The sequence below is a fragment of the Pseudophryne corroboree genome (genome assembly GCF_028390025.1).
Source record: "Pseudophryne corroboree isolate aPseCor3 chromosome 6 unlocalized genomic scaffold, aPseCor3.hap2 SUPER_6_unloc_5, whole genome shotgun sequence".
Classification (NCBI taxonomy): domain Eukaryota; kingdom Metazoa; phylum Chordata; class Amphibia; order Anura; family Myobatrachidae; genus Pseudophryne; species Pseudophryne corroboree.
Genome location: NW_026967606.1, coordinates 600,001 through 627,435, shown reverse-complemented (window position 1 = coordinate 627,435; position 27,435 = coordinate 600,001). Strand labels below are relative to the sequence as shown.

Genomic DNA, 27,435 nt, shown 5'->3' with positions numbered 1-27,435 from the left:
GAGTCGTAGCTCCCTGCAGTGTGTGTCACCATGCAGGGGAAGGGGCAGAGTCATAGCTCCCTTCTGTCTGTGTCGCCCTGCAGGGGGAGGGGCAGGCTCATAGCTCCCTTATGTCTGTGTCACCCTGCAGGGGGAGGGGCAGAGTCATAGCTCCCTTCTGTCTGTGTCGCCCTGCAGGGGGAGGGGCAGAGTCATAGCTCCCTTCTGTCTGTGTCGCCCTGCAGGGGGAGGGGCAGAGTTGTAGCTCCGTCCAGTGTGTGCCACCATGCAGGGGAAGGGGCAGAGTCATAGCTCCCTTCTGTCTGTGTCGCCCTGCAGGGGGAGGGGCAGGCTCATAGCTCCCTTATGTCTGTGTCACCCTGCAGGGGGATGGGCAGAGTCATAGCTCCCTTCTGTCTGTGTCGCCCTGCAGGGGGAGGGGCAGGCTCATAGCTCCCTTATGTCTGTGTCACCCTGCAGGGGGAGGGGCAGGCTCATAGCTCCCTTATGTCTGTGTCACCCTGCAGGGGGAGGGGCAGGCTCATAGCTCCGTCCTGTCTGTCACCCTGCAGGGGAGGGGCAGGCTCATAGCTTCATCCTGTCTGTCACCCTGCAGGGGGAGGGGCAGGCTCATAGCTCCGTCCTGTCTGTGTCACCCTGCAGGGGGAGGGGCAGAGTCATATCTCCCTTCTGTCTGTGTCGCCCTGCAGGGGGAGGGGCAGAGTCGTAGCTCCCTGCAGTGTGTGTCACCCTGCAGGGGGAGGGGCAGAGTCATAGCTCCCTTCTGTCTGTGTCCCCCTGCAGGGGGAGGGGCAGAGTCGTAGCTCCCTTCTGTCTGTGACACCCTGCAGGGGGAGGGGCAGAGTCGTAGCTCCCTGCAGTGTGTGTCACCCTGTTACGTGTAGTGAGGTAACGATCACAGTGTAAGGTCATTTCCAGTCAGTTCTTCTTTCTGACCTTTATTACTATAAATAAATTAAACATTTCAATAGTTGTTGCTTGTTTCTAAAACTTGTATTAATAAGGGTGAGAAATGGGGTGTTACATGTCTGATTTTATGGAAATAAGGAGATTGTTTCTGTTTCACTTGAATAAAGCCCTGACTGACGCATTCTTCTACCAGAACAATGTGCAGGTCTCAGATGTTACACCTTGCTGTTACCTGAGATTATTATGTAGATATACTGTGGCCTGGGAAGGAGTTTCTGATGAATATTCATGAGGGGGCGGAGCCTGTGAGAGGATAAATAGACAGGTGGCTAATCCCTGGCATTAGTGTCTGGGTATTAGGACGTACAGCACTGGGCACAATGGCAGCGCTCAGTCAGAAGAAATCATGTGGACAATATATGGACGAATTCAAGGAGTTTATGTGGAACCCAAGGACCCGAGAATTCATGGGCAGGACTGGAACAAGCTGGGGTAAGGATGACTGATTCAGGGGTGCCGGGGCAAGATTCGGGAATGTAGGGGGATCTGGGTGAGATTCAGGGGTGCTGGGGTGAGATTTGGGGGTGCCGGGGCGAGATTTGGGGATGTAGGGGAGCTGTGTGAGATTCAGGGGAGCTGGGGCGAGATTTGGGGGTGCTGGGGCGAGATTTGGGGATGTAGGGAAACCGGGGCAAGATGTAGGTGAGTTGGGTGAGATTCGGGGGTGCCAGGGCGAGATGTAGGTGAGTTGGGCGAGATTCGGGGATGTAGGTGAGCTGGGCGAGATACGGGGGAGCCGGGGCAAAATATACGGGGACTGATGTGAGATACAGATATTTCCCTTTCCTTCTCCTTCATATCACTTTGTCCTGTCTGTCACTCATCTCCCCTTCTGCCCCCCATCCAGCTCTATCTCCCTCCTGCCCTCCATCCAGCTCTACCTCCCTCCATCCAGCTCTATCTCCCTCCTGCCCTCCATCCAGCTCTATCTCCCTCCTGCCCTCCATCCAGCTCTATCTCCCTCCCTCCATCCAGCTCTATCTCCCTCCTGCCCTCCATCCAGCTCTATCTCCCTCCCTCCATCCAGCTCTATCTCCCTCCTGCCCTCCATCCAGCTCTATCTCCCTCCTGCCCTCCATCCAGCTCTATCTCCCTCCTCCCTCCATCCAGCTCTATCTCCCTCCTGCCCTCCATCCAGCTCTATCTCCCTCCTGCCCTCCATCCAGCTCTATCTTCCTCCTGCCCTCCATCCAGCTCTATCTCCCTCCTCCCTCCATCCAGCTCTATCTCCCTCCCTCCATCCAGCTCTATCTCCCTCCTGCCCTCCATCCAGCTCTATCTCCCTACTGCCCTCCATCCAGCTCTATCTCCCTCCTGCCCTCCATCCAGCTCTATCTCCCTCCTGCCCTCCATCCAGCTCTATCTCCCTCCTGCCCTCCATCCAACTCTATATCCCTCCTGTCCTCCATCCAGCTCTATCTCCCTCCCCCCATTGCTCTCTTATCTCCGCTCTGTCCTCCTTTCAGCTCCCATCTCTCTCTGTCTGGGTGAGTGTCACCTGTAGCAGCAGAGAAGGCTGTGTGTGTGTAATGGGGGCAGCAGAGAAGGCTGTGTGTGTGTGTGTGTGTGTGTGTGTGTGTGTGTGTGTGTGTGTGTGTGTGTGTAATGGGGGCAGCAGAGAAGGCTGTGTGTGTGTAATGGGGGGGCAGCAGAGAAGGCTGTGTGTGTGTAATGGGGGCAGCAGAGAAGGCTGTGTGTGTATAATGGGGGGCAGCAGAGAAGGCTGTGTGTGTGTAGTGGGGGGCAGCAGAGAAGGCTGTGTGTGTGTGTGTAGTGGGGGGCAGCAGAGAAGGCTGTGTGTGTAATGGGGGGGGGCAGCAGAGAAGGCTGTGTGTGTAATGGGGGGCAGCAGAGAAGACTGTGTGTGTAATGGGGGGCAGCAGGGAAGGCTGTGTGTGTAATGGGGGGGCAGCAGAGAAGGCTGTGTGTGTGTAATGGGGGGCAGCAGAAAAGGCTGTGTGTGTGTAATGGGGGGCAGCAGAGAAGGCTGTGTGTGTGTAATGGGGGGCAGCAGAGAAGGCTGTGTGTGTAATGGGGGGCAGCAGAGAAGGCTGTGTGTGTGTGTAGTGGGGGGCAGCAGAGAAGGCTGTGTGTGTGTAGTGGGGGGGCAGCAGAGAAGGCTGTGTGTGTGTAATGGGGGGCAGCAGAGAAGGCTGTGTGTGTGTGTGTGTGTGTGTGTGTGTGTGTGTGTGTGTGTGTGTGTGTGTGTGTGTGTGTGTGTAATGGGGGGCAGCAGAGAAGGCTGTGTGTGTAATGGGGGGGCAGCAGAGAAAGCTGTGTGTGTGTAATGGGGGGCAGCAGAGAAGGCTGTGTGTGTGTGTAATGGGGGGCAGCAGAGAAGGCTGTGTGTGTAATGGGGGGGCAGCAGAGAAGGCTGTGTGTGTAATGGGGGGGCAGCAGGGAAGGCTGTGTGTGTAATGGGGGGGCAGCAGAGAAGGCTGTGTGTGTAATGGGGGGCAGCAGAGAAGACTGTGTGTGTGTAATGGGGGCAGCAGAGAAGGCTGTGTGTGTGTAATGGGGGCAGCAGAGAAGGCTGTGTGTGTGTAATGGGGGGCAGCAGAGAAGGCTGTGTGTGCAATGGGGGGCAGCAGAGAAGGCTGTGTGTGTGTGTGTAGTGGGGGGCAGCAGAGAAGGCTGTGTGTGTGTAATGGGGGGCAGCAGAGAAGGCTGTGTGTGTAATGGGGGGCAGCAGGGAAGGCTGTGTGTGTAATGGGGGGGGGCAGCAGAGAAGGCTGTGTGTGTGTGTAATGGGGGGGCAGCAGAGAAGGCTGTGTGTGTGTAATGGGGGCAGCAGAGAAGGCTGTGTGTGTGTAATGGGGGGCAGCAGAGAAGGCTGTGTGTGTGTAATGGGGGCAGCAGAGAAGGCTGTGTGTGTGTAACGGGGGTGCAGCAGAGAAGACTGTGTGTGTGTGTAATGGGGGCAGCAGAGAAGGATGTGTGTGTGTAACGGGGGCAGCAGAGAAGGCTGTGTGTGTAATGGTAGGCAGCAGAGAAGGCTGTGTGTGTGTAGTGGGGGGCAGCAGAGAAGGCTGTGTGTGTGTAATGGGGGGCAGCAGAGAAGGCTGTGTGTGTGTGTGTGTGTGTGTGTGTGTGTGTGTGTGTGTGTGTGTGTGTGTGTGTAATGGGGGGCAGCAGAGAAGGCTGTGTGTGTAATGGGGGGCAGCAGAGAAAGCTGTGTGTGTGTAATGGGGGGCAGCAGAGAAGGCTGTGTGTGTGTGTAATGGGGGGCAGCAGAGAAGGCTGTGTGTGTAATGGGGGGGCAGCAGAGAAGGCTGTGTGTGTAATGGGGGGCAGCAGGGAAGGCTGTGTGTGTAATGGGGGGGCAGCAGAGAAGGCTGTGTGTGTAATGGGGGGCAGCAGAGAAGACTGTGTGTGTGTAATGGGGGCAGCAGAGAAGGCTGTGTGTGTGTAATGGGGGCAGCAGAGAAGGCTGTGTGTGTGTGTAATGGGGGGCAGCAGAGAAGGCTGTGTGTGCAATGGGGGGCAGCAGAGAAGGCTGTGTGTGTGTGTGTAGTGGGGGGCAGCAGAGAAGGCTGTGTGTGTGTAATGGGGGGCAGCAGAGAAGGCTGTGTGTGTAATGGGGGGCAGCAGGGAAGGCTGTGTGTGTAATGGGGGGGGCAGCAGAGAAGGCTGTGTGTGTGTGTAATGGGGGGCAGCAGAGAAGGCTGTGTGTGTGTAATGGGGGCAGCAGAGAAGGCTGTGTGTGTGTAATGGGGGGCAGCAGAGAAGGCTGTGTGTGTGTAATGGGGGCAGCAGAGAAGGCTGTGTGTGTGTAATGGGGGGGCAGCAGAGAAGACTGTGTGTGTGTAATGGGGGGGCAGCAGAGAAGACTGTGTGTGTGTAATGGGGGCAGCAGAGAAGGATGTGTGTGTGTAACGGGGGCAGCAGAGAAGGCTGTGTGTGTAATGGTAGGCAGCAGAGAAGGCTGTGTGTGTGTAATGGGGGCAGCAGAGAAGGCTGTGTGTGTAATGGGGGGGGCAGCAGAGAAGGCTGTGTGTGTAATGGGGGGGGCAGCAGAGAAGGCTGTGTGTGTGTGTAATGGGGGGCAGCAGAGAAGGCTGTGTGTGTGTAATGGGGGCAGCAGAGAAGGCTGTGTGTGTGTAATGGGGGGCAGCAGAGAAGGCTGTGTGTGTGTAATGGGGGCAGCAGAGAAGGCTGTGTGTGTGTAACGGGGGTGCAGCAGAGAAGACTGTGTGTGTGTGTAATGGGGGCAGCAGAGAAGGATGTGTGTGTGTAACGGGGGCAGCAGAGAAGGCTGTGTGTGTAATGGTAGGCAGCAGAGAAGGCTGTGTGTGTGTAGTGGGGGGCAGCAGAGAAGGCTGTGTGTGTGTAATGGGGGGCAGCAGAGAAGGCTGTGTGTGTGTGTGTGTGTGTGTGTGTGTGTGTGTGTGTGTGTGTGTGTGTGTGTGTGTGTGTGTAATGGGGGGCAGCAGAGAAGGCTGTGTGTGTAATGGGGGGCAGCAGAGAAAGCTGTGTGTGTGTAATGGGGGGCAGCAGAGAAGGCTGTGTGTGTGTGTAATGGGGGGCAGCAGAGAAGGCTGTGTGTGTAATGGGGGGCAGCAGAGAAGGCTGTGTGTGTAATGGGGGGCAGCAGGGAAGGCTGTGTGTGTAATGGGGGGGCAGCAGAGAAGGCTGTGTGTGTAATGGGGGGCAGCAGAGAAGACTGTGTGTGTGTAATGGGGGCAGCAGAGAAGGCTGTGTGTGTGTAATGGGGGCAGCAGAGAAGGCTGTGTGTGTGTGTAATGGGGGGGCAGCAGAGAAGGCTGTGTGTGCAATGGGGGGCAGCAGAGAAGGCTGTGTGTGTGTGTGTAGTGGGGGGCAGCAGAGAAGGCTGTGTGTGTGTAATGGGGGGCAGCAGAGAAGGCTGTGTGTGTAATGGGGGGCAGCAGGGAAGGCTGTGTGTGTAATGGGGGGGGCAGCAGAGAAGGCTGTGTGTGTGTGTAATGGGGGGCAGCAGAGAAGGCTGTGTGTGTGTAATGGGGGCAGCAGAGAAGGCTGTGTGTGTGTAATGGGGGGCAGCAGAGAAGGCTGTGTGTGTGTAATGGGGGCAGCAGAGAAGGCTGTGTGTGTGTAATGGGGGGGCAGCAGAGAAGACTGTGTGTGTGTAATGGGGGGGCAGCAGAGAAGACTGTGTGTGTGTAATGGGGGCAGCAGAGAAGGATGTGTGTGTGTAACGGGGGCAGCAGAGAAGGCTGTGTGTGTAATGGTAGGCAGCAGAGAAGGCTGTGTGTGTGTAATGGGGGCAGCAGAGAAGGCTGTGTGTGTAATGGGGGGGGCAGCAGAGAAGGCTGTGTGTGTGTGTATAATGGGGGGCAGCAGAGAAGGCTGTGTGTGTGTAATGGGGGGGCAGCAGAGAAGGCTGTGTGTGTAATGGGGGGCAGCAGAGAAGACTGCGTGTGTAATGGGGGGCAGCAGAGAAGGCTGTGTGTGTAATGGGGGGCAGCAGAGAAGGCTGTGTGTGTGTAGTGGGGGGCAGCAGAGAAGGCTGTGTGTGTGTAATGGGGGGGCAGCAGAGAAGGCTGTGTGTGTAATAGGGGGCAGCAGAGAAGGCTGTGTGTGTGTGTAATGGGGGGCAGCAGAGAAGGCTGTGTGTGTAATGGGGGGGCAGCAGAGAAGGCTGTGTGTGTAATAGGGGGCAGCAGAGAAGGCTGTGTGTGTGTGTAATGGGGGCAGCAGAGAAGGCTGTGTGTGTGTAATGGGGGGGCAGCAGAGAAGGCTGTGTGTGTAATGGGGGGCAGCAGAGAAGACTGCGTGTGTAATGGGGGGCAGCAGAGAAGGCTGTGTGTGTAATGGGGGGCAGCAGAGAAGGCTGTGTGTGTGTAGTGGGGGGCAGCAGAGAAGGCTGTGTGTGTGTAATGGGGGGGCAGCAGAGAAGGCTGTGTGTGTAATAGGGGGCAGCAGAGAAGGCTGTGTGTGTGTGTAATGGGGGGCAGCAGAGAAGGCTGTGTGTGTGTGTATAATGGGGGGCAGCAGAGAAGGCTGTGTGTGTGTAATGGGGGGGCAGCAGAGAAGGCTGTGTGTGTAATGGGGGGCAGCAGAGAAGGCTGTGTGTGTGTGTAATGGGGGGCAGCAGAGAAGGCTGTGTGTGTAGTGGGGGGGGCAGCAGAGAAGGCTGTGTGTGTAGTGGGGGGGGGGGGGCAGCAGAGAAGGCTGTGTGTAGTGTGGGGGGGCAGTAGAGAAGGCTGTGTGTGTGTAAGGGGGGGCAGCAGAGAAGGCAGTGTGTGTAAGGGGGGCAGCATTCTTTCCCTGCCTTCTAGGAAGCTCCAGAAGCAGCAGTCTGGTACAAATGACCCTCAGCCCGCCCCTGCTCAAAGGCCCCTAGAATTGTGGGGTCCTGGGCAGCTGCCCACTGTGCCAGATGCTGTTTTGATGCAGACCGGTCCACCAACAGAAATCATGAGGCCCAGTTCACCTATGTTTGTGGGCCCCCCATGTAGTTTCTCTGAGGAATGACTCCTCCCTGGGCAGATAGTGATTTCAGTCGGTATTAACTAATTCCGTACGAGATCACATGGTCTGGAAGACGCCTATTTGTCTCCTTAGAATTGGTAATTAATGAAGATGACTGTTCCTGACCATTTTCCTTCTAATCCTGCCAGATGTGGCTAATCTGTAGCCATTTACCCTAGTCCTCTTCAGCCTCATTCCAATTTGTGTATCTCCAACCTACCCGTACCTCTCCAGGATCATTCCCCCATGTTTCTTCCCCTCCAGCCCCCTTGTGTCTCACCAGCTCCAGCCAGCCTTCTTCATCCTCTCCAACCCCCCAGTGTTTCTCTAGCCTCATTCCCCCATGTTTCTGCCCCTCCAGCCCCTTTGTGTCTCACCAGCTCTAGCCAGCCTTCTTCTTCCTCTCCAACCCCCCAGTGTTTCTCTAGCCTCATTCCCCCATGTTTCTGCCCCTCCAGCCCCCTTCGGTCTCACCAGCTCTAGCCAGCCTTCTTCTTCCTCTCCAACCCCCCAGTGTCTCTCTAGCCTCATTCCCCCATGTTTCTGCCCCTCCAGCCCCCTTGTGTCTCACCAGCTCTAGCCAGCCTTCTTCTTCCTCTCCAACCCACCAGTGTTTCTCTAGCCTCATTCCCCCATGTTTCTGCCCCTCCAGCCCCCTTCGGTCTCACCAGCTCAAGTCAGCCTTCTTCTTCCTCTCCAACCCCCCAGTGTCTCTCTAGCCTCATTCCCCCATGTTTCTGCACATCCAGCCCCCTTGTGTCTCACCAGCTCTAGCCAGCCTTCTTCTTCCTCTCCAACCCCCCAGTGTCTCTCTAGCCTCATTCCCCCATGTTTCTGCACATCCAGCCCCCTTGTCTCACCAGCTCTAGCCAGCCTTCTTCTTCCTCTCCAACCCCCCAGTGTCTCTCTAGCCTCATTCCCCCATGTTTCTACCCCTCCAGCCCCCTTGTGTCTCACCAGCTCTAGCCAGCCTTCTTCTTCCTCTCCAACCCCACAGTGTCTCTCTAGCCTCATTCCCCCATGTTTCTGCACATCCAGCCCCCTTGTCTCACCAGCTCTAGCCAGCCTTCTTCTTCCTCTCCAACCCCCCAGTGTCTCTCTAGCCTCATTCCCCCATGTTTCTACCCCTCCAGCCCCCTTCGGTCTCACCAGCTCTAGTCAGCCTTCTTCTTCCTCTCCAACCCCCCAGTGTCTCTCTAGCCTCATTCCCCCATGTTTCTGCACATCCAGCCCCCTTGTGTCTCACCAGCTCTAGCTAGCCTTCTTCTTCCTCTCCAACCCCCCAGTGTTTCTCTAGTCTCATTCCCCCATGTTTCTGCCCCTCCAGCCCCCTTGTGTCTCACCAGCTCTAGCCAGCCTTCTTCTGCCTCTCCAACCCCCCAGTGTCTCTCTAGCCTCATTCCCCCATGTTTCTGCCCCTCCAGCCCCCTTGTGTCTCACCAGCTCTAGCCAGCCTTCTTCTTCCTCTCCAACGCCCCAGTGTTTCTCTAGCCTCATTCCACCATGTTTCTGCACCTCCAGCCCCCTTGTGTCTCACCAGCTCCAGCCAGCCTTCTTCTTCCTCTCCAACCCCCCAGTGTCTCTCTAGCCTCATTTCCCCCATGTTTCTGCACATCCAGCCCCCTTGTGTCTCACCAGCTCTAGCCAGCCTTCTTCTTCCTCTCCAACCCCCCAGTGTCTCTCTAGCCTCATTCCCCCATGTTTCTGCACATCCTGCCCCTTTGTGTCTCACCAGCTCTAGCCAGCCTTGTTCTTCCTCTCTAACCTCCACGTACCTCTCCAGGATCAGTCCCTCATGTTTCTGCCCCTCCAGCCCCCTTGTGTCTCACCAGCTCTAGACAGCCTTCCTCTTCCTCTCCAACCCCCCAGTGTTTCTCTAGTCTCATTCCCCCATGTTTCTGCCCCTCCAGCCCCCTTGTGTCTCACCAGCTCCAGCCAGCCTTCTTCTTCCTCTCCAACCCCCCAGTGTCTCACCAGCTCTAGCCAGCCTTCTTCTTCATCTCCAACCTCCACATACCTCTCCAGGATCATTCCTCAGTGTTTCTGCACCTCCAGCCTCTTTGTGTCTCACCAGCTCTAGCCAGCCTTGTTCTTCCTCTCCAACCCCCCAGTGTCTCTCTAGTCTCATTCCCCCATGTTTCTGCACCTCCAGCTACTGTGATAACCCTAATTCACATTACATCACATAGTAGAGCCCTTATTCAGATGATATCACACAGTAATGATGCTTATTCATGTTATGCTCACAGTAGTACCTGTTATACACGTAATTTTTAATTGCCATCACCTGTGTTGAAACACCAAATAACTAAATCAACACAGGGGATGGCAATCCTAAATTAATAGGAAAGTCTGGGACCAGAGCATTTTATCCCTCCTATAATGGGTCATGGTGGGAGGTATACTATAATAGCAGTGCCCTTACACATAATACCCACAGTAGTTTGCCCCTTATACACATAATACCCACAGTAGTAGTGCCCCTTATACACATAATACCCACAGTAGTTTGCCCCTTATACACATAATACCCACAGTTGTAGGGCCCCTTACACATAATACCACCTGTAGTAGTGCCCCTTATACACATAATGCCAACAGGTAGTAGTGCCACCTATAAACCTAATGTCCACAGTAGTAGAGGAGCGGGAAGGTAGGGAGGGATGGTAGATCAGCGGGTGGATTGGAGACCCCACTATATGACCCCCATATACTGCAGACAGCATCAGTGACTCCCCTATACTACAGGCAGCATCAGTGAGCCCCATATACTGCAGACAGCATCAGTGACTCCCCTATACTACAGGCAGCATCAGTGAGCCCCATATACTGCAGACAGCATCAGTGACTCCCCTATACTACAGGCAGCATCAGTGACCGCCATATACTGCAGACAGCATCAGTGACTCCCCTATACTACAGGCAGCATCAGTGAGCCCCATATACTGCAGACAGCATCAGTGACTCCCCTATACTACAGATAGCATCAGTGACCCCCATATACTGCAGACAGCATCAGTGACTCCCCTATACTACAGGCAGCATCAGTGACCCCCATATACTTCAGACAGCATCAGTGACTCCCCTATACTACAGGCAGCATCAGTGAGCCGCATATACTGCAGACAGCATCAGTGACTCCCCTATACTACAGATAGCATCAGTGACCCCCATATACTGCAGACAGCATCAGTGACTCCCCTATACTACAGATAGCCTCAGTGACCCCCATATACTGCAGACAGCATCAGTGACTCCCCTATACTACAGATAGCATCAGTGACCCCCATATACTACAGGCAGCATCAGTGACTCCCCTATACTACAGGCAGCATCAGTGACCCCATATACTTCAGACAGCATCAGTGACTCCCCTATACTACAGGCAGCATCAGTGAGCCCCATATACTGCAGACAGCATCAGTGACTCCCCTATACTACAGGCAGCATCAGTGACCCCCATATACTGCAGACAGCATCAGTGACTCCCCTATACTACAGGCAGCATCAGTGAGCCCCATATACTGCAGACAGCATCAGTGACTCCCCTATACTACAGATAGCATCAGTGACCCCCATATACTGCAGACAGCATCAGTGACTCCCCTATACTACAGATAGCATCAGTGACCCCCATATACTGCAGACAGCATCAGTGACTCCCCTATACTACAGATAGCATCAGTGACCCCCATATACTACAGGCAGCATCAGTGACTCCCCTATACTACAGGCAGCATCAGTGACCCCCATATACTTCAGACAGCATCAGTGACTCCCCTATACTACAGGCAGCATCAGTGAGCCCCATATACTGCAGACAGCATCAGTGACTCCCCTATACTACAGATAGCATCAGTGACCCCCATATACTGCAGACAGCATCAGTGACTCCCCTATACTACAGATAGCATCAGTGACCCCCATATACTGTAGACAGCATCAGTGACTCCCCTATACTACAGATAGCATCAGTGACCGCCATATACTGCAGACAGCATCAGTGACTCCCCTATACTACAGGCAGCATCAGTGACCCCCATATACTGCAGACAGCATCAGTGACTCCCCTATACTACAGGCAGCATCAGTGAGCCCCATATACTGCAGACAGCATCAGTGACTCCCCTATACTACAGGCAGCATCAGTGAGCCCCATATACTGCAGACAGCATCAGTGACTCCCCTATACTACAGGCAGCATCAGTGACCCCCATATACTGCAGACAGCATCAGTGACTCCCCTATACTACAGATAGCATTAGTGACCCCCATATACTGCAGACAGCATCAGTGACTCCCCTATACTACAGATAGCATCAGTGACCCCCATATACTACAGGCAGCATCAGTGACTCCCCTATACTACAGGCAGCATCAGTGACCCCCATATACTGCAGACAGCATCAGTGACTCCCCTATACTACAGGCAGCATCAGTGACCCCCATATACTGCAGACAGCATCAGTGACTCCCCTATACTACAGGCAGTATCAGTGACCCCATATACTGCAGACAGCATCAGTGACTCCCCTATACTACAGATAGCATCAGTGACCCCCATATACTGTAGACAGCATCAGTGACTCCCCTATACTACAGATAGCATCAGTGACCACCATATACTGCAGACAGCATCAGTGACTCCCCTATACTACAGGCAGCATCAGTGACCCCCATATACTGCAGACAGCATCAGTGACTCCCCTATACTACAGGCAGCATCAGTGAGCCCCATATACTGCAGACAGCATCAGTGACTCCCCTATACTACAGGCAGCATCAGTGAGCCCCATATACTGCAGACAGCATCAGTGACTCCCCTATACTACAGGCAGCATCAGTGACCCCCATATACTGCAGACAGCATCAGTGACTCCCCTATACTACAGATAGCATTAGTGACCCCCATATACTGCAGACAGCATCAGTGACTCCCCTATACTACAGATAGCATCAGTGACCCCCATATACTACAGACAGCATCAGTGACTCCCCTATACTACAGGCAGCATCAGTGACCCCCATATACTGCAGACAGCATCAGTGACTCCCCTATACTACAGGCAGCATCAGTGACCCCCATATACTGCAGACAGCATCAGTGACTCCCCTATACTACAGGCAGCATCAGTGAGCCCCATATACTGCAGACAGCATCAGTGACTCCCCTATACTACATATAGCATCAGTGACCCCCATATACTGCAGATAGCATCAATGACCCCCATATACTACAGGCAGCATCAGTGACCCCCATATACTACAGGCAGCATCAGTGACTCCCATATACTACAGGCAGCATCAGTGACCCCCATATACTACAGGCAGCATCAGTGACCCCCATATACTACAGACAGCATCAGTGACTCCCCTATACTGCAGACAGCATCAGTGACTCCCCTATACTACAGATAGCATCAATGACCCCCATATACTACAGGCAGCATCAGTGACCCCCATATACTACAGACAGCATCAGTGACTCCCCTATACTACAGATAGCATCAATGACCCCCATATACTACAGGCAGCATCAGTGACCCCCATATACTACAGGCAGCATCAGTGACCCCCATATACTGCAGGCAGCATCAGTGACCCCCATACCTCCAGAGAGCATTAAACTTACACTTTGTTTTCACAACAAACTTTTCTAATGGGCTGGCTGGCTCTGATGGCAAGGCTCCTCAGTCCTCACAGCAGCTGATCCAATGTGTCCCTCCTCCCAGCATTCCACGCTCAGTCAGCCAGCAGTTTGAACACATCCTCCAGCATCCTTATTCTTCAAAGCAGGAATGGGGGCGGCGTATAATGAGTCTGACTCATTATAATGCCTTGGTGAATGTGTTGGCTGCACCGCCGCTAGTTCTGCCCCTGTGGGGTATAATGTGCATTGTAGGTACTGTTGGGTATAATGTGCACTGGAGGCACTGTGGGGTATAATGTGTACTGGAGGTGCTGTGGGGTATAATGTGCACTGGAGGCGCTGTGGGGTATAATGTGCACTGGAGGTACTGTGGGGTATAACGAGCACTGGTGGTGCTGTTTGGTATAATGTGTACTGGAGGCGCTGTGGGGTATAGTGTGTACTGGAGGTACTGTGGGGTATAATGTGTACTGGAGGTACTGTGGGGTATAATGTGCATTGTAGGTACTGTGGGGTATAATGTGCATTGTAGGTACTGTGGGGTATATTGTGTACTGGAGGCACTGTGGGGTATAATGTGTACTGGAGGCACTGTGGGGTATAATGTGCACTGGAGGCACTGTGGGGTATAATGTGCTCTGGAGAGACTGTGGGGTATAATGTGCACTGGAGGTACTGTGGGGTATAATGTGCACCGGAGGTACTGTGGGTTATAATGTGTACTGGAGGTACTGTGGGTTATAATGTGTACTGGAGGTACTGTGGGGTATAATGTGTACTGGAAGCGCTGTGGGGTATAATGTGTACTGGAGGAGCTGTGGGGTATAATGTGTACTGGAGGAGCTGTGGGGTATAATGTGTACTGGAGGTACTGTCGGGTATAATGTGCACTGGAGGTACTGTGGGGTATAATGTGCATTGTAGGTACTGTGGGGTATAATGTGCATTGTAGGTACTGTGGGGTATATTGTGTACTGGAGGCACTGTGGGGTATAATGTGTACTGGAGGCACTGTGGGGTATAATGTGCACTGGGGGCACTGTGGGGTATAATGTGTACTGGAGGTACTGTGGGGTATAATGTGTACTGGAGGTACTGTGGGGTATAATGTGCACTGGAGGCAGTGGGGTATAATGTGCACTGGAGGCACTGTGGGGTATAATGTGCACTGGGGGCACTGTGGGGTATAATGTGTACTGGAGGCACTGTGGGGTATAATGTGCACTGTGGGGTATAATGTGTACTGGAGGCACTGTGGGGTATAATGTGCACTGGAGGTACTGTGGGGTATAATGTGTACTGGAGGCACTGTGGGGTATAATGTGCACTGGAGGCACTGTGGGGTAAATGTGCATTGGAGGTACTGTGGTGTATAATGTGTACTGGAGGCACTGTGGGGTATAATGTGCACTGGGGGCACTGTGGGGTATAATGTGTACTGGAGGCACTGTTGGGTATAATGTGCACTGTGGGGTATAATGTGTACTGGAGGCACTGTGGGGTATAATGTGCACTGGAGGCACTGTGGGGTATAATGTGCACTGGAGGTACTGTGGGGTATAATGTGTACTGGAGGCACTGTGGGGTATAATGTGTACTGGAGGCATTGTGGGGTATAATGTGTACTGGAGGCATTGTGGGGTATAATGTGCACTGGAGGCACTGTGGGGTATAATGTGTACTGGAGGCACTGTGGGGTATAATGTGCACTGGAGGTACTGTGGGGTATAATGTGTACTGGAGGCACTGTGGGGTATAATGTGCACTGGAGGCACTGTGGGGTATAATGTGCACTGGAGGCACTGTGGGGTATAATGTGCACTGGAGGCACTGTGGGGTATAATGTGCACTGGAGGCACTGTGGAGTATAATGTGTACTGGAGGCACTGTGGGGTATAATGTGCACTGGAGGCACTGTGGGGTATAATGTGTACTGGAGGCACTGTGGGGTATAATGTGCACTGGAGGTACTGTGGGGTATAATGTGCACTGGAGGCACTGTGGGGTATAATGTGCACTGGAGGCACTGTGGGGTATAATGTGCACTGGAGGCACTGTGGGGTATAATGTGCACTGGAGGCACTGTGGGGTATAATGTGCACTGGAGGCACTGTGGGGTATAATGTGCACTGGAGGCACTGTGGGGTATAATGTGCACTGGAGGCACTGTGGCATATTGAGAACTGTTTGGGACTATAGGGCCTTATTCAGGTTTATTAGCAAACCAAAAAAGTGAGCAATTGGGCAAAACCATGTGCAGTGCAGGTGGGGCAGATGTAACATGTGCAGAGAGAGTTAGATTTGGGTGCAGTGTGTTCAAACTGAAATGTAAATTGCAGTGTCGAAATTAAGCAGGCAGTATTTACCCTGCACAGAAACAATTGCCCACCCAAATCTAACTCTCTCTGTATTATTACTCCCTAACATTGTTGTTGTTCTCTAGATTTATTACTATCTAGTATTATGATCACTCTCTAGTATTGTTACTACTCTATAAGGCGCCCATAATTTTATTGCGATTGACATAAACCCTTCTTTAAGCTAGCTTATCACTAAAATAACGACACACTAAAATAACGACACGGACACGTTAGCTGTAGTTAAAGGTCAGACGATATTTAATGATCGCTGACCTGTTCTTTAAACTATAATTGTAATTGAATTGATTTTATATTGGAGGATGGCAAAGGACAAGTCGCTACCAGACACCAGCTCCAGTCCGTTGGATGAAATCCAACCACCAAGGAGGGGAGTACCCAAACCCCGCCTCCTCCCTGCATAACCCGCATTGTGCTGGCCTCACCCCTCTTTTCTCTGGCAAACGTTCGGTTCCCGCAGGGGAACGTCTAAATGTCCAACCGCAAGAGAAGGACACACCTGCCGTCCTTCTAAAGAGGGTGCCCCACAATGACCACTTATGCCCATCTGAATGCTGGTTGGTAGCGACTTCCCGCCACAAAGGTTTAACAAACCGCCACCGCCATCCAAACCAATAAAAACCAGGAAAAGAAGAAAGCTAACTGAAAGGACCAAAACCCCAGGTAAGAAAAACCTGCAACACTCCAGCCGGAGAAGACGAACGCCTTCCTCCTTTTCAAAACTGCGGCTGACGCAGTACAAGCAGAGGATGCCTGACCACCTAAAAGCCATAACCCAGAACATCAGTTGTCCTACGCGCCAAGTAATGCCCTGCCGCCCAAAAAGGTAAGAGTGGCCAAACCAGCCATTCCTGTTCAAACCATCGATGGCTGCAAAAGAAAAACACCCTAAAATCATCACACTGACATACATCACATAGGAAAACCAAGTGACAAAAAACCGAATTAACCCAAGTGAAGGAGAAAACTCAAAAAACCTCCCGTGGACCTTTGATGAGCCAATTGTAATTAGGCCCCCTCGGAGGAAAATTTAAAAATTCACTTCACACCCTCGATTCCTGAACGCTACCCGTTCAAAAACCGACGGGTAAACGAGTTTTTGGGTTAGCGCAACAGGCGCAACTAAACATTATCCACATGCAGAAGGCTTATAGTAAGCAACCCTCCACGGAGCACCTCCTGAATAGCTGCCGTGGAGGAACCTGTGGCTTCCGCATGGTAGCCACCCCCATCCGTATGGAATAGGACCTAAGAAGTATACCTCCAATGGACCCCCCTTGAATAGCTGCCGAGGGGGACCCTATGGCTGCCGCACGGCAGCCACCCCCATCCGCAAGGAATAGGACCTAAAACAAATATATATACCCCCAACGCCCCAGCTCCTGGACCGCTGCCGTGGGGGACCCTGTGACTGCCACACAGCAGCCACCCCAATCCGCAAGGAATAGGACCTATAAGGAGTAAACCTCCAACGCCCCAGCTCCTGAACAACCACCGTGGAGGACTCTGTGGCTGCCGCATGGCAGACTCCCCAATCCGCAAGGAACAGGACCTAAAAAGTAAACCTCCAACAGCCCAGCACCGGAACCGCTGCCGAGGGGGACCCTGTGGCTGCCGCATGGTAGCCTCCCCAATCCGCCAGGAACAGGACATGCAACAAGCATACCCCCAACGACCCTGCTCCTGAACCGCTACCGTGGAGGACCCTGTGGCTGCCGCATGGTCAGCCGCCCCAGTCCGCCAGGGATAGGACCTATAATAAGTATACCCCCAACAGCCCTGCTCCTTAACAGCTGCCGAGGAGGACCCCGTGGCTGCCGCAAGGTAGCCACCCCAATCCGCAAGGAATAGGCCCTAAGACGTACATCTCCAACGGCCCAGCCCTGAATAGCTGCTGTGGAGGCCCCTGAGGCTGCCGCATGGCAGCCTCCCCCATCCGCAAGGAATAGGACCTAAGAAGTATACCGCCAACGGGCCAGCTCCTGAACAGCAGCCGAGGAGGACCCTGTGGCTGCCGCATGGTAGCCACCCCAACCCGCAAGGAATAGGACCTAAGAAGTATACCCCCAACGGCCCAGCCCCTGAATAGCTACCGTGGAGGACCCTGTGGCTGCCGCATGGTCAGCCGCCCCAGTCCGCCAGGGATAGGACCTATAATAAGCATACCCCCAACAGCCCTGCTCCTGAACAGCTGCCGAGGAGGACCCCGTGGCTGCCGCAAGGTAGCCACCCCAATCCGCAAGGAATAGGCCCTAAGACGTACATCTCCAACGGCCCAGCCCTGAATAGCTGCTGTGGAGGCCCCTGAGGCTGCCGCATGGCAGCCTCCCCCATCCGCAAGGAATAGGACCTAAGAAGTATACCGCCAACGGGCCAGCTCCTGAACAGCAGCCGAGGAGGACCCTGTGGCTGCCGCATGGTAGCCACCCCAACCCGCAAGGAATAGGACCTAAGAAGTATACCCCCAACGGCCCAGCCCCTGAATAGCTACCGTGGAGGACCCTGTGGCTGCCGCATGGTCAGCCGCCCCAGTCCGCCAGGGATAGGACCTATAATAAGCATACCCCCAACAGCCCTGCTCCTGAACAGCTGCCGAGGAGGACCCCGTGGCTGCCGCAAGGTAGCCACCCCAATCCGCAAGGAATAGGCCCTAAGACGTACATCTCCAACGGCCCAGCCCTGAATAGCTGCTGTGGAGGCCCCTGAGGCTGCCGCACGGCAGCCTCCCCCATCCGTAAGGAATAGGCCCCAATAAGTATACCGCCAATGGGCCAGCTCCTGAACAGCTGCCGTGGCGGACCCTGTGGCTGCCGCAAGGTAGCCACCCCAATCCGCAAGGAATAGGCCCTAAGACGTACATCTCCAACGGCCCAGCCCTGAATAGCTGCTGTGGAGGCCCCTGAGGCTGCCGCATGGCAGCCTCCCCCATCCGCAAGGAATAGGACCTAAGAAGTATACCGCCAACGGGCCAGCTCCTGAACAGCAGCCGAGGAGGACCCTGTGGCTGCCGCATGGTAGCCACCCCAACCCGCAAGGAATAGGACCTAAGAAGTATACCCCCAACGGCCCAGCCCCTGAATAGCTGCTGTGGAGGCCCCTGTGGCTGCCGCACGGCAGCCTCCCCCATCCGTAAGGAATAGGCCCCAATAAGTATACCGCCAATGGGCCAGCTCCTGAACAGCTGCCGTGGCGGACCCTGTGGCTGCCGCAAGGTAGCCACCCCAATCCGCAAGGAATAGGCCCTAAGACGTACATCTCCAACGGCCCAGCCCTGAATAGCTGCTGTGGAGGCCCCTGAGGCTGCCGCACGGCAGCCTCCCCCATCCGTAAGGAATAGGCCCCAATAAGTATACCGCCAATGGGCCAGCTCCTGAACAGCTGCCGTGGCGGACCCTGTGGCTGCCGCATGGTAGCCACCCCAACCCGCAAGGAATAGGACCTAAGAAGTATACCGCCAACGGCCAGCTCCTGAACAGCAGCCGAGGAGGACCCTGTGGCTGCCGCATGGTAGCCACCCCAACCCGCAAGGAATAGGACCTAAGAAGTATACCGCCAACGGCCAGCTCCTGAACAGCAGCCGAGGAGGACCCTGTGGCTGCCGCATGGTAGCCACCCCAACCCGCAAGGAATAGGACCTAAGAAGTATACCCCCAATGGGCCAGCTCCTGAACAGCTGCCGTGGCGGACCCTGTGGCTGCCGCATGGTCAGCCGCCCCAGTCCGCCAGGGATAGGACCTATAATAAGCATACCCCCAACAGCCCTGCTCCTTAACAGCTGCCGAGGAGGACCCCGTGGCTGCCGCAAGGTAGCCACCCCAATCCGCAAGGAATAGGCCCTAAGACGTACATCTCCAACGGCCCAGCCCTGAATAGCTGCTGTGGAGGCCCCTGAGGCTGCCGCATGGCAGCCTCCCCCATCCGCAAGGAATAGGACCTAAGAAGTATACCGCCAACGGGCCAGCTCCTGAACAGCAGCCGAGGAGGACCCTGTGGCTGCCGCATGGTAGCCACCCCAACCCGCAAGGAATAGGACCTAAGAAGTATACCCCCAACGGCCCAGCCCCTGAATAGCTGCTGTGGAGGCCCCTGTGGCTGCCGCACGGCAGCCTCCCCCATCCGTAAGGAATAGGCCCCAATAAGTATACCGCCAATGGGCCAGCTCCTGAACAGCTGCCGTGGCGGACCCTGTGGCTGCCGCAAGGTAGCCACCCCAATCCGCAAGGAATAGGCCCTAAGACGTACATCTCCAACGGCCCAGCCCTGAATAGCTGCTGTGGAGGCCCCTGAGGCTGCCGCACGGCAGCCTCCCCCATCCGTAAGGAATAGGCCCCAATAAGTATACCGCCAATGGGCCAGCTCCTGAACAGCTGCCGTGGCGGACCCTGTGGCTGCCGCATGGTAGCCACCCCAACCCGCAAGGAATAGGACCTAAGAAGTATACCGCCAACGGCCAGCTCCTGAACAGCAGCCGAGGAGGACCCTGTGGCTGCCGCATGGTAGCCACCCCAACCCGCAAGGAATAGGACCTAAGAAGTATACCCCCAACGGCCCAGCCCCTGAATAGCTGCTGTGGAGGCCCCTGTGGCTGCCGCACGGCAGCCTCCCCCATCCGTAAGGAATAGGCCCCAATAAGTATACCGCCAATGGGCCAGCTCCTGAACAGCTGCCGTGGCGGACCCTGTGGCTGCCGCAAGGTAGCCACCCCAATCCGCAAGGAATAGGCCCTAAGACGTACATCTCCAACGGCCCAGCCCTGAATAGCTGCTGTGGAGGCCCCTGAGGCTGCCGCATGGCAGCCTCCCCCATCCGCAAGGAATAGGACCTAAGAAGTATACCGCCAACGGGCCAGCTCCTGAACAGCAGCCGAGGAGGACCCTGTGGCTGCCGCATGGTAGCCACCCCAACCCGCAAGGAATAGGACCTAAGAAGTATACCGCCAACGGCCAGCTCCTGAACAGCAGCCGAGGAGGACCCTGTGGCTGCCGCATGGTAGCCACCCCAACCCGCAAGGAATAGGACCTAAGAAGTATACCCCCAACGGCCCAGCCCCTGAATAGCTGCTGTGGAGGCCCCTGTGGCTGCCGCACGGCAGCCTCCCCCATCCGTAAGGAATAGGCCCCAATAAGTATACCGCCAATGGGCCAGCTCCTGAACAGCTGCCGTGGCGGACCCTGTGGCTGCCGCAAGGTAGCCACCCCAATCCGCAAGGAATAGGCCCTAAGACGTACATCTCCAACGGCCCAGCCCTGAATAGCTGCTGTGGAGGCCCCTGAGGCTGCCGCATGGCAGCCTCCCCCATCCGCAAGGAATAGGACCTAAGAAGTATACCGCCAACGGGCCAGCTCCTGAACAGCAGCCGAGGAGGACCCTGTGGCTGCCGCATGGTAGCCACCCCAACCCGCAAGGAATAGGACCTAAGAAGTATACCCCCAACGGCCCAGCCCCTGAATAGCTGCTGTGGAGGCCCCTGTGGCTGCCGCACGGCAGCCTCCCCCATCCGTAAGGAATAGGCCCCAATAAGTATACCGCCAATGGGCCAGCTCCTGAACAGCTGCCGTGGCGGACCCTGTGGCTGCCGCAAGGTAGCCACCCCAATCCGCAAGGAATAGGCCCTAAGACGTACATCTCCAACGGCCCAGCCCTGAATAGCTGCTGTGGAGGCCCCTGAGGCTGCCGCATGGCAGCCTCCCCCATCCGCAAGGAATAGGACCTAAGAAGTATACCGCCAACGGGCCAGCTCCTGAACAGCAGCCGAGGAGGACCCTGTGGCTGCCGCATGGTAGCCACCCCAACCCGCAAGGAATAGGACCTAAGAAGTATACCCCCAACGGCCCAGCCCCTGAATAGCTGCTGTGGAGGCCCCTGTGGCTGCCGCACGGCAGCCTCCCCCATCCGTAAGGAATAGGCCCCAATAAGTATACCGCCAATGGGCCAGCTCCTGAACAGCTGCCGTGGCGGACCCTGTGGCTGCCGCAAGGTAGCCACCCCAATCCGCAAGGAATAGGCCCTAAGACGTACATCTCCAACGGCCCAGCCCTGAATAGCTGCTGTGGAGGCCCCTGAGGCTGCCGCACGGCAGCCTCCCCCATCCGTAAGGAATAGGCCCCAATAAGTATACCGCCAATGGGCCAGCTCCTGAACAGCTGCCGTGGCGGACCCTGTGGCTGCCGCATGGTAGCCACCCCAACCCGCAAGGAATAGGACCTAAGAAGTATACCGCCAACGGCCAGCTCCTGAACAGCAGCCGAGGAGGACCCTGTGGCTGCCGCATGGTAGCCACCCCAACCCGCAAGGAATAGGACCTAAGAAGTATACCCCCAACGGCCCAGCCCCTGAATAGCTGCTGTGGAGGCCCCTGTGGCTGCCGCACGGCAGCCTCCCCCATCCGTAAGGAATAGGCCCCAATAAGTATACCGCCAATGGGCCAGCTCCTGAACAGCTGCCGTGGCGGACCCTGTGGCTGCCGCATGGTCAGCTGCCCCATTCCGCAAGGAATGGGTACCGAACCCAAACACAGCAGCAACACTGTACCTTAGTGAGAGGACCAGCGAGCGCCTGTTTCAGCAACTGGTCGCCCCCCCGGAGGCCCATCTATACTCATGCGCCAGGCACAGCGGGCAGACACCCACCACCTCATGGGCCTCCAAGGACACCCAGCGACCCCCAGCTGCTTGATCCGATTTGGATCACACCATCCGGCATAGCAACCGACCACCCTGCAACCCGCGTTACAGAGAAAGGTCCCGGAATCCCGAAATGCCTGCCGCTCGCCACCCCTCGCTTACCCGCAAAACCCAGAAGAAAGCCAAAGCAAAGGCTAATCTAAACAGGGGCCACCTCCCACACTGACTCGGCGACAGGAGGCAGCACGCCCAGCAACTCCGCCAAAATTTGCCACGTAGCAGGCCTATGTGTATCCGCAGGCGCGGGGCGCCTATCCCCAACACTAAAGTGCTAACGAAAGACCAGGCGTGGTCCACTAGCCCACGCAGCCTAGAACAGAAGGAAATGCCCGCACAGGCAGGATACATGGCCGCCTAGGACCTCCCTCCCAAATAACGCTCGAACAGGAAAACCAGCAAACCGTATACCAGGGACACACCCTCTGTATCCAACCTACTGAAAAAACACCAGGACGCAGCAGACGCCCCAAACGAGGAAGGAGCCAACGCGTGCCTAGTCCGAGTAGCCAACCCGCCTGGACAATCCACCCGCCAGAAGACGGGCATGAGAAAAACCTTATGACGCCACCCCCGGAACCCACTCGCCGCCCTCATCAAACTGCAAAGAGACAGAGCATCCGCCAACCCATTCCGACTCCGGAGCGGGATGGTAAAACTGCACCGCCAGCAGCCACGCAGATGTCACAACAGCCGCAAAGCCTGGGGGGACCGTAGGTAACAAGGAGGAGGAGGCCACAACAACCTCCCCGTAAAAACTATAGGAATGAAGACCAAATCCACCCAAACATCTCTGATCCCGTGGGAAGGGAAACTGCGGTACGCTACCTGGTCGACCCCGCAGGGGCCCTTAGGATTCTTGCAAACTATGCCACCCATGGGGATAACCCTGCTCGCCAAAGGGGAGGTGCTAACAACAACTGCACCCGCTTAAGCCGAACTTCGTGTTACCCCCAGCAGTCGTTAATAAAACCCCAAAAGTGTCGGTACCTTGTCAGTGGGGATGCGACAACAACCCGCAATTGTGCCCAGCGCCCACCCCTGCAACCTCAGGCAACCGGTAGGGCCCTTGCCGCGTACCATGCCAACGGAAACACCCCGGACCCCGAACAAAGACCTGGCAACCTACAGAAGGATAGTTGCAAAAACCAAAATGCCTCCCAGACCCCTGAAGAGAAAATAGTCCCTGTAGCGAGAAACACCGAAGGGGCCGGATGCGGACAATACGCGCCAATGCCAGAAAGAGCAGAATATCCCAAAAAGGCACATAAGACCGAAAAAACCCAGGGGCACCCACCTGTCAGCAGAAAACAGGCCCCTGGTCAAGGCCCGAAAAATTGCAGGTGATAGGGACGCAGGGGAAGCGGCGAAAGCCCGACCCAACGTACAAGTTAGCCAAAAAGAAGGTACCCGGCCCATATTCACGAAACAAAACGCAGAGTCCATAAAAGACTAATACTCACCCCGCGCGCGGTCTCGGAAATGGAGCATGAAAAGAAAAACCCCATGAAGATACGACAATTGTAGGATAAGGCGCCACTAGCCCGGGGTCCCTGGGCATCCACCCTACAGGGAAGCTGCACAAATCGGGAAGAGAGGAAAAAACGGCATAGGGCCCACACGAGCCCCAAACCGGTTCAGCGACCACCCTCCGCCGGACCTGATACGGGAAAGCGTGAAAGGACTTACAACACCGGCGCGCCACCACGGGCAAGGTTACCCGCTCGTGGCTAGGGCACCGTCACTGGACGGGAGACAGGCATCGCAAATATGCAGGAGGGACGAAACGTGAGTGGACCTACTGTGTACTAGCCCCTGCCATAAGCGAAACCCCCCCCCCCCTACCAAGGAGCGCAAAACAAAAATGCCAACCGCGTGGGGCCTGCGGTCTGGGACCCCACTGTGTGGTCCGGCCCCAAGAAAATGCCGTTACCACCCCCTGCACCATGCGGGGATATTCAGTAGGTCGCGACCCGGTGCAACAAGCCGAAAATCCAAAAACCGGAACCACAGATGAAAGTACGGAAAGCCGTCCCCCCAAAGCCCCCCCGTCCCCGTCCGCCTTCCCCGCGAACCGCGCGGGGGGGGGGGGGGGTTGGAGGGAAAAGTAGCCGCCGGCGCCCTTCCAGTACGAGACGCCTAACGCCACGCGCCGCGCAATGAGCCTAGCCAACTAGCGCGGGCGCCAACGAGAACCAGCGTAACACTACAGCGGTTAAAGGAATACTGTAACAATAAGGAAAAAAACCAACAGCATGCTCACCGTCTCCTGAAGGACCTGGAACACCATCAGCTGCGTCCCCCGACACCGACCTCGGCGGTGCGTCCTCCTCTGCCGCTGTAGCCGCATCCCTCCTCGGCCTCCGGTTACTCCGCGCCGAAACCCTGACTCCCCCGGACCCATGGACACCTGCACAGACAAAACAGAGGGGACAACAAGCGCAAGAAGCGCCCGCGCTTCGACCACGAAACAGGAGGCACGGCGGGAGGGGGACGCAGGGTAGCGGGCCAAAGTGACGGGGACCCCGCATGGTAGGGAGGAAATAGCGTCAGATGGGAGCCATGCCCTATGGGGCGTCCCAATGCCGCAGGCCGGACGCCCGGGGGAGGGTGACTACCCGTCGCCCGGGAAAATATAGGACCAGGCCGCCACCCCTGCACCGTGCCCAGCCGCCCACACGGGGCACCCGCAAGCCGGGAAATGGGGAGGGCGGAAGACCGAAAGGCCCGTATGCGAAGTGGGGGGGTTGCCCCCAGCAGGGCCACGTGCCGAGCACCGCGGTCGGTGACCCCCATAAAGGGAGCCGCCCACCGCACCTGCGGCCATCGGCGGGCACCCGCCCGAAACACAGGGCGCCTAGACCATCAGCCCCCCCCCCCCTAATCCAGTGAGGGACCCCAAAAAACCAGCCCCCAACATGTGGGAACAGGCTGCCAGCACACCGCGCCGCAGCAGCTGGGGGCACGTTGGAACCGCTGCAGCCGCATCTCCAAGCCCGGCACCCGCCCCCCCTCCCCCCGCAGCCCATCCCGGGCCGTCAGGCAGCCAGCGTGCGCCGGCGCATATAGCCGGGCAGAAATGGGGAGGATGCAGGGGAAGCGGACGGAGAGCGCCGGGCCGAAGATTTGAGCCGCCCGCAGCCCCACGGTCGCCAGGGGGTGAACCCCGAGACCACGGCCGCACACCATCATGTACCGCTGTGGCAGGGGCACTGCGCGCCCCGGGCAGGCGCTAGCCGGGGAAGACACGCAGGCCGCAGCGGTACGACCCCGCCGCGCTATATCAAGCGCCGGGACGGGTATAGGGAATGCCGCGCTCCACGAACAAAAAGCCGGAAGCCCGAGGCCGGGCTAAGCGACCGGGAGGGGGAGGAGAGGAGACGCGGCACAGCAGCGGGGGGAACAGGAGCCAAGCTGCATCATGTATAAATAAAATAACATATAAATCTGCAATTGGGTTTGGACGCAGGTCTCACTATATACCTAGGTATCAGAGCACTGAGCCACAGCTCTTACCTGCTAAAACCAGGGGGGGCAGCGCAGTGCAGTGAGGATACAATGAGACAAATACTAATAACATCAACAGTACTCAGCCTTCCTGGGCCATTCCAACATGGCAGGAGGACGTCTGAGTCACATGACCATGGATTATATATTATTCCAAGACCAACCCCTAAACCCTTGATGGACAGCCCTATAATCCTATAGTAAAATTACCCACGAAAACACTGATCTGCCTAGCAACTGCTTAGTCACAAACAACCAATCACAAAAAATTGGGCTCTTATATGGCCTCAGGCTTATGCAGCCTTCAGCTTATCTAGTAGTATTATTCTCTAGTATTACTCTCTAGTATTATGATCACCACACTAGTATAATTACTCTCTAGCATTGTTATTATTATTCTCTAGTATTATGATCACTCTCTAGTATTATTACTATCTATTATTATGATCACTCTAGTATTAATACTATCTAGTATTGTTATTACTCTCTAGTATTACTCTCTATTATGATCACTCTAGTATTATTACTTTCTAGTATTATGATCATCACTCTCTAGTATTACTATCTAGCATTATTACTCTCTAGTATTATTTATTACTACCCAGTATTATGATCACTGTTGTATTATTACTCTCTCATACTGTGATCACTCTCTAGTAGTATTATTACTATCTAGTATTATGATCACTCACTAGTATTATTACTATCTAGCATTGTTATTTCTCCAGTATTATTCTCTAGTATTATTATTACTCTCTAGCATTGTTATTATTCTCTAGTATTATTATTTTCTAGTATTATTACTCTCTAGCATTGTTATTTCTCTCCAGTATAATTACTCTCTAGTATTATGATCACTTTCTAGTATTATTAATCTCTAGTATTATGTATTACTACCTAGTATTATGATCACTCTTGTATTATTACTCTCTAGTATTATGATCACTCTCTAGTATTGTTACTCTCTAGTACTAAGATCACTCTAGTATTATGTATTACTACCTAGTATTATGATCACACTTGTATTATTACACTCTAGTATTATGATCACTCTCTAGTATTATGATCACTCTCTAGTTTTATTAATCTCTAGTATTATGTATTACTACCTAGTATTATGATCACTCTTGTATTATTACTCTCTAGTATTATGATCACTCTCTAGTTTTATTAATCTCTAGTATTATGTATTGCTACCTAGTATTATGATCACTCTTGTATTATTACTCTCTAGTATTATGATCACTCTCTAGTTTTATTAATCTCTAGTATTATTACACTCTAGTATTATGATCACTCTCTAGTATTATGATCACTCTCTAGTTTTATTAATCTCTAGTATTATGTATTGCTACCTAGTATTATGATCACTCTTGTATTATTACTCTCTAGTATTATGATCACTCTCTAGTTTTATTAATCTCTAGTATTATGTATTACTACCTAGTATTATGATCACTCTTGTATTATTACTCTCTAGTATTATGATCACTCTCTAGTTTTATTAATCTCTAGTATTATGTATTACTACCTAGTATTATGATCACTCTTGTATTATTACTCTCTAGTATTATGATCACTCTCTAGTATTGTTACTCTCTAGTATTATTACACTCTAGTATTATGATCACTCTCTAGTATTATGATCACACTCTAGTTTTATTAATCTCTAGTATTATGTATTACTACCTAGTATTATGATCACTCTTGTATTATTACTCTCTAGTATTATGATCACTCTCTAGTATTATGATCACACTCTAGTTTTATTAATCTCTAGTATTATGTATTACTACCTAGC

The 27,435-nt window shown here is 54.4% G+C and overlaps 1 protein-coding gene across 1 annotated transcript in view; it reads left to right on the top strand.

Moving 5' to 3' along the window:
• Positions 1-1,272: 1,272 nt before the first annotated feature.
• The window catches only part of ATP1B2 (ATPase Na+/K+ transporting subunit beta 2), a 100,453-nt gene continuing 74,290 nt past the window's right edge, over positions 1,273-27,435 (top strand). Inside the window, exon 1 of the mRNA XM_063950448.1 lies at positions 1,273-1,401. Within this exon, the coding sequence (XP_063806518.1) occupies positions 1,290-1,401 (112 nt within the window). The 5' untranslated portion in view covers positions 1,273-1,289. The remainder of the gene's footprint in view (positions 1,402-27,435) is intronic.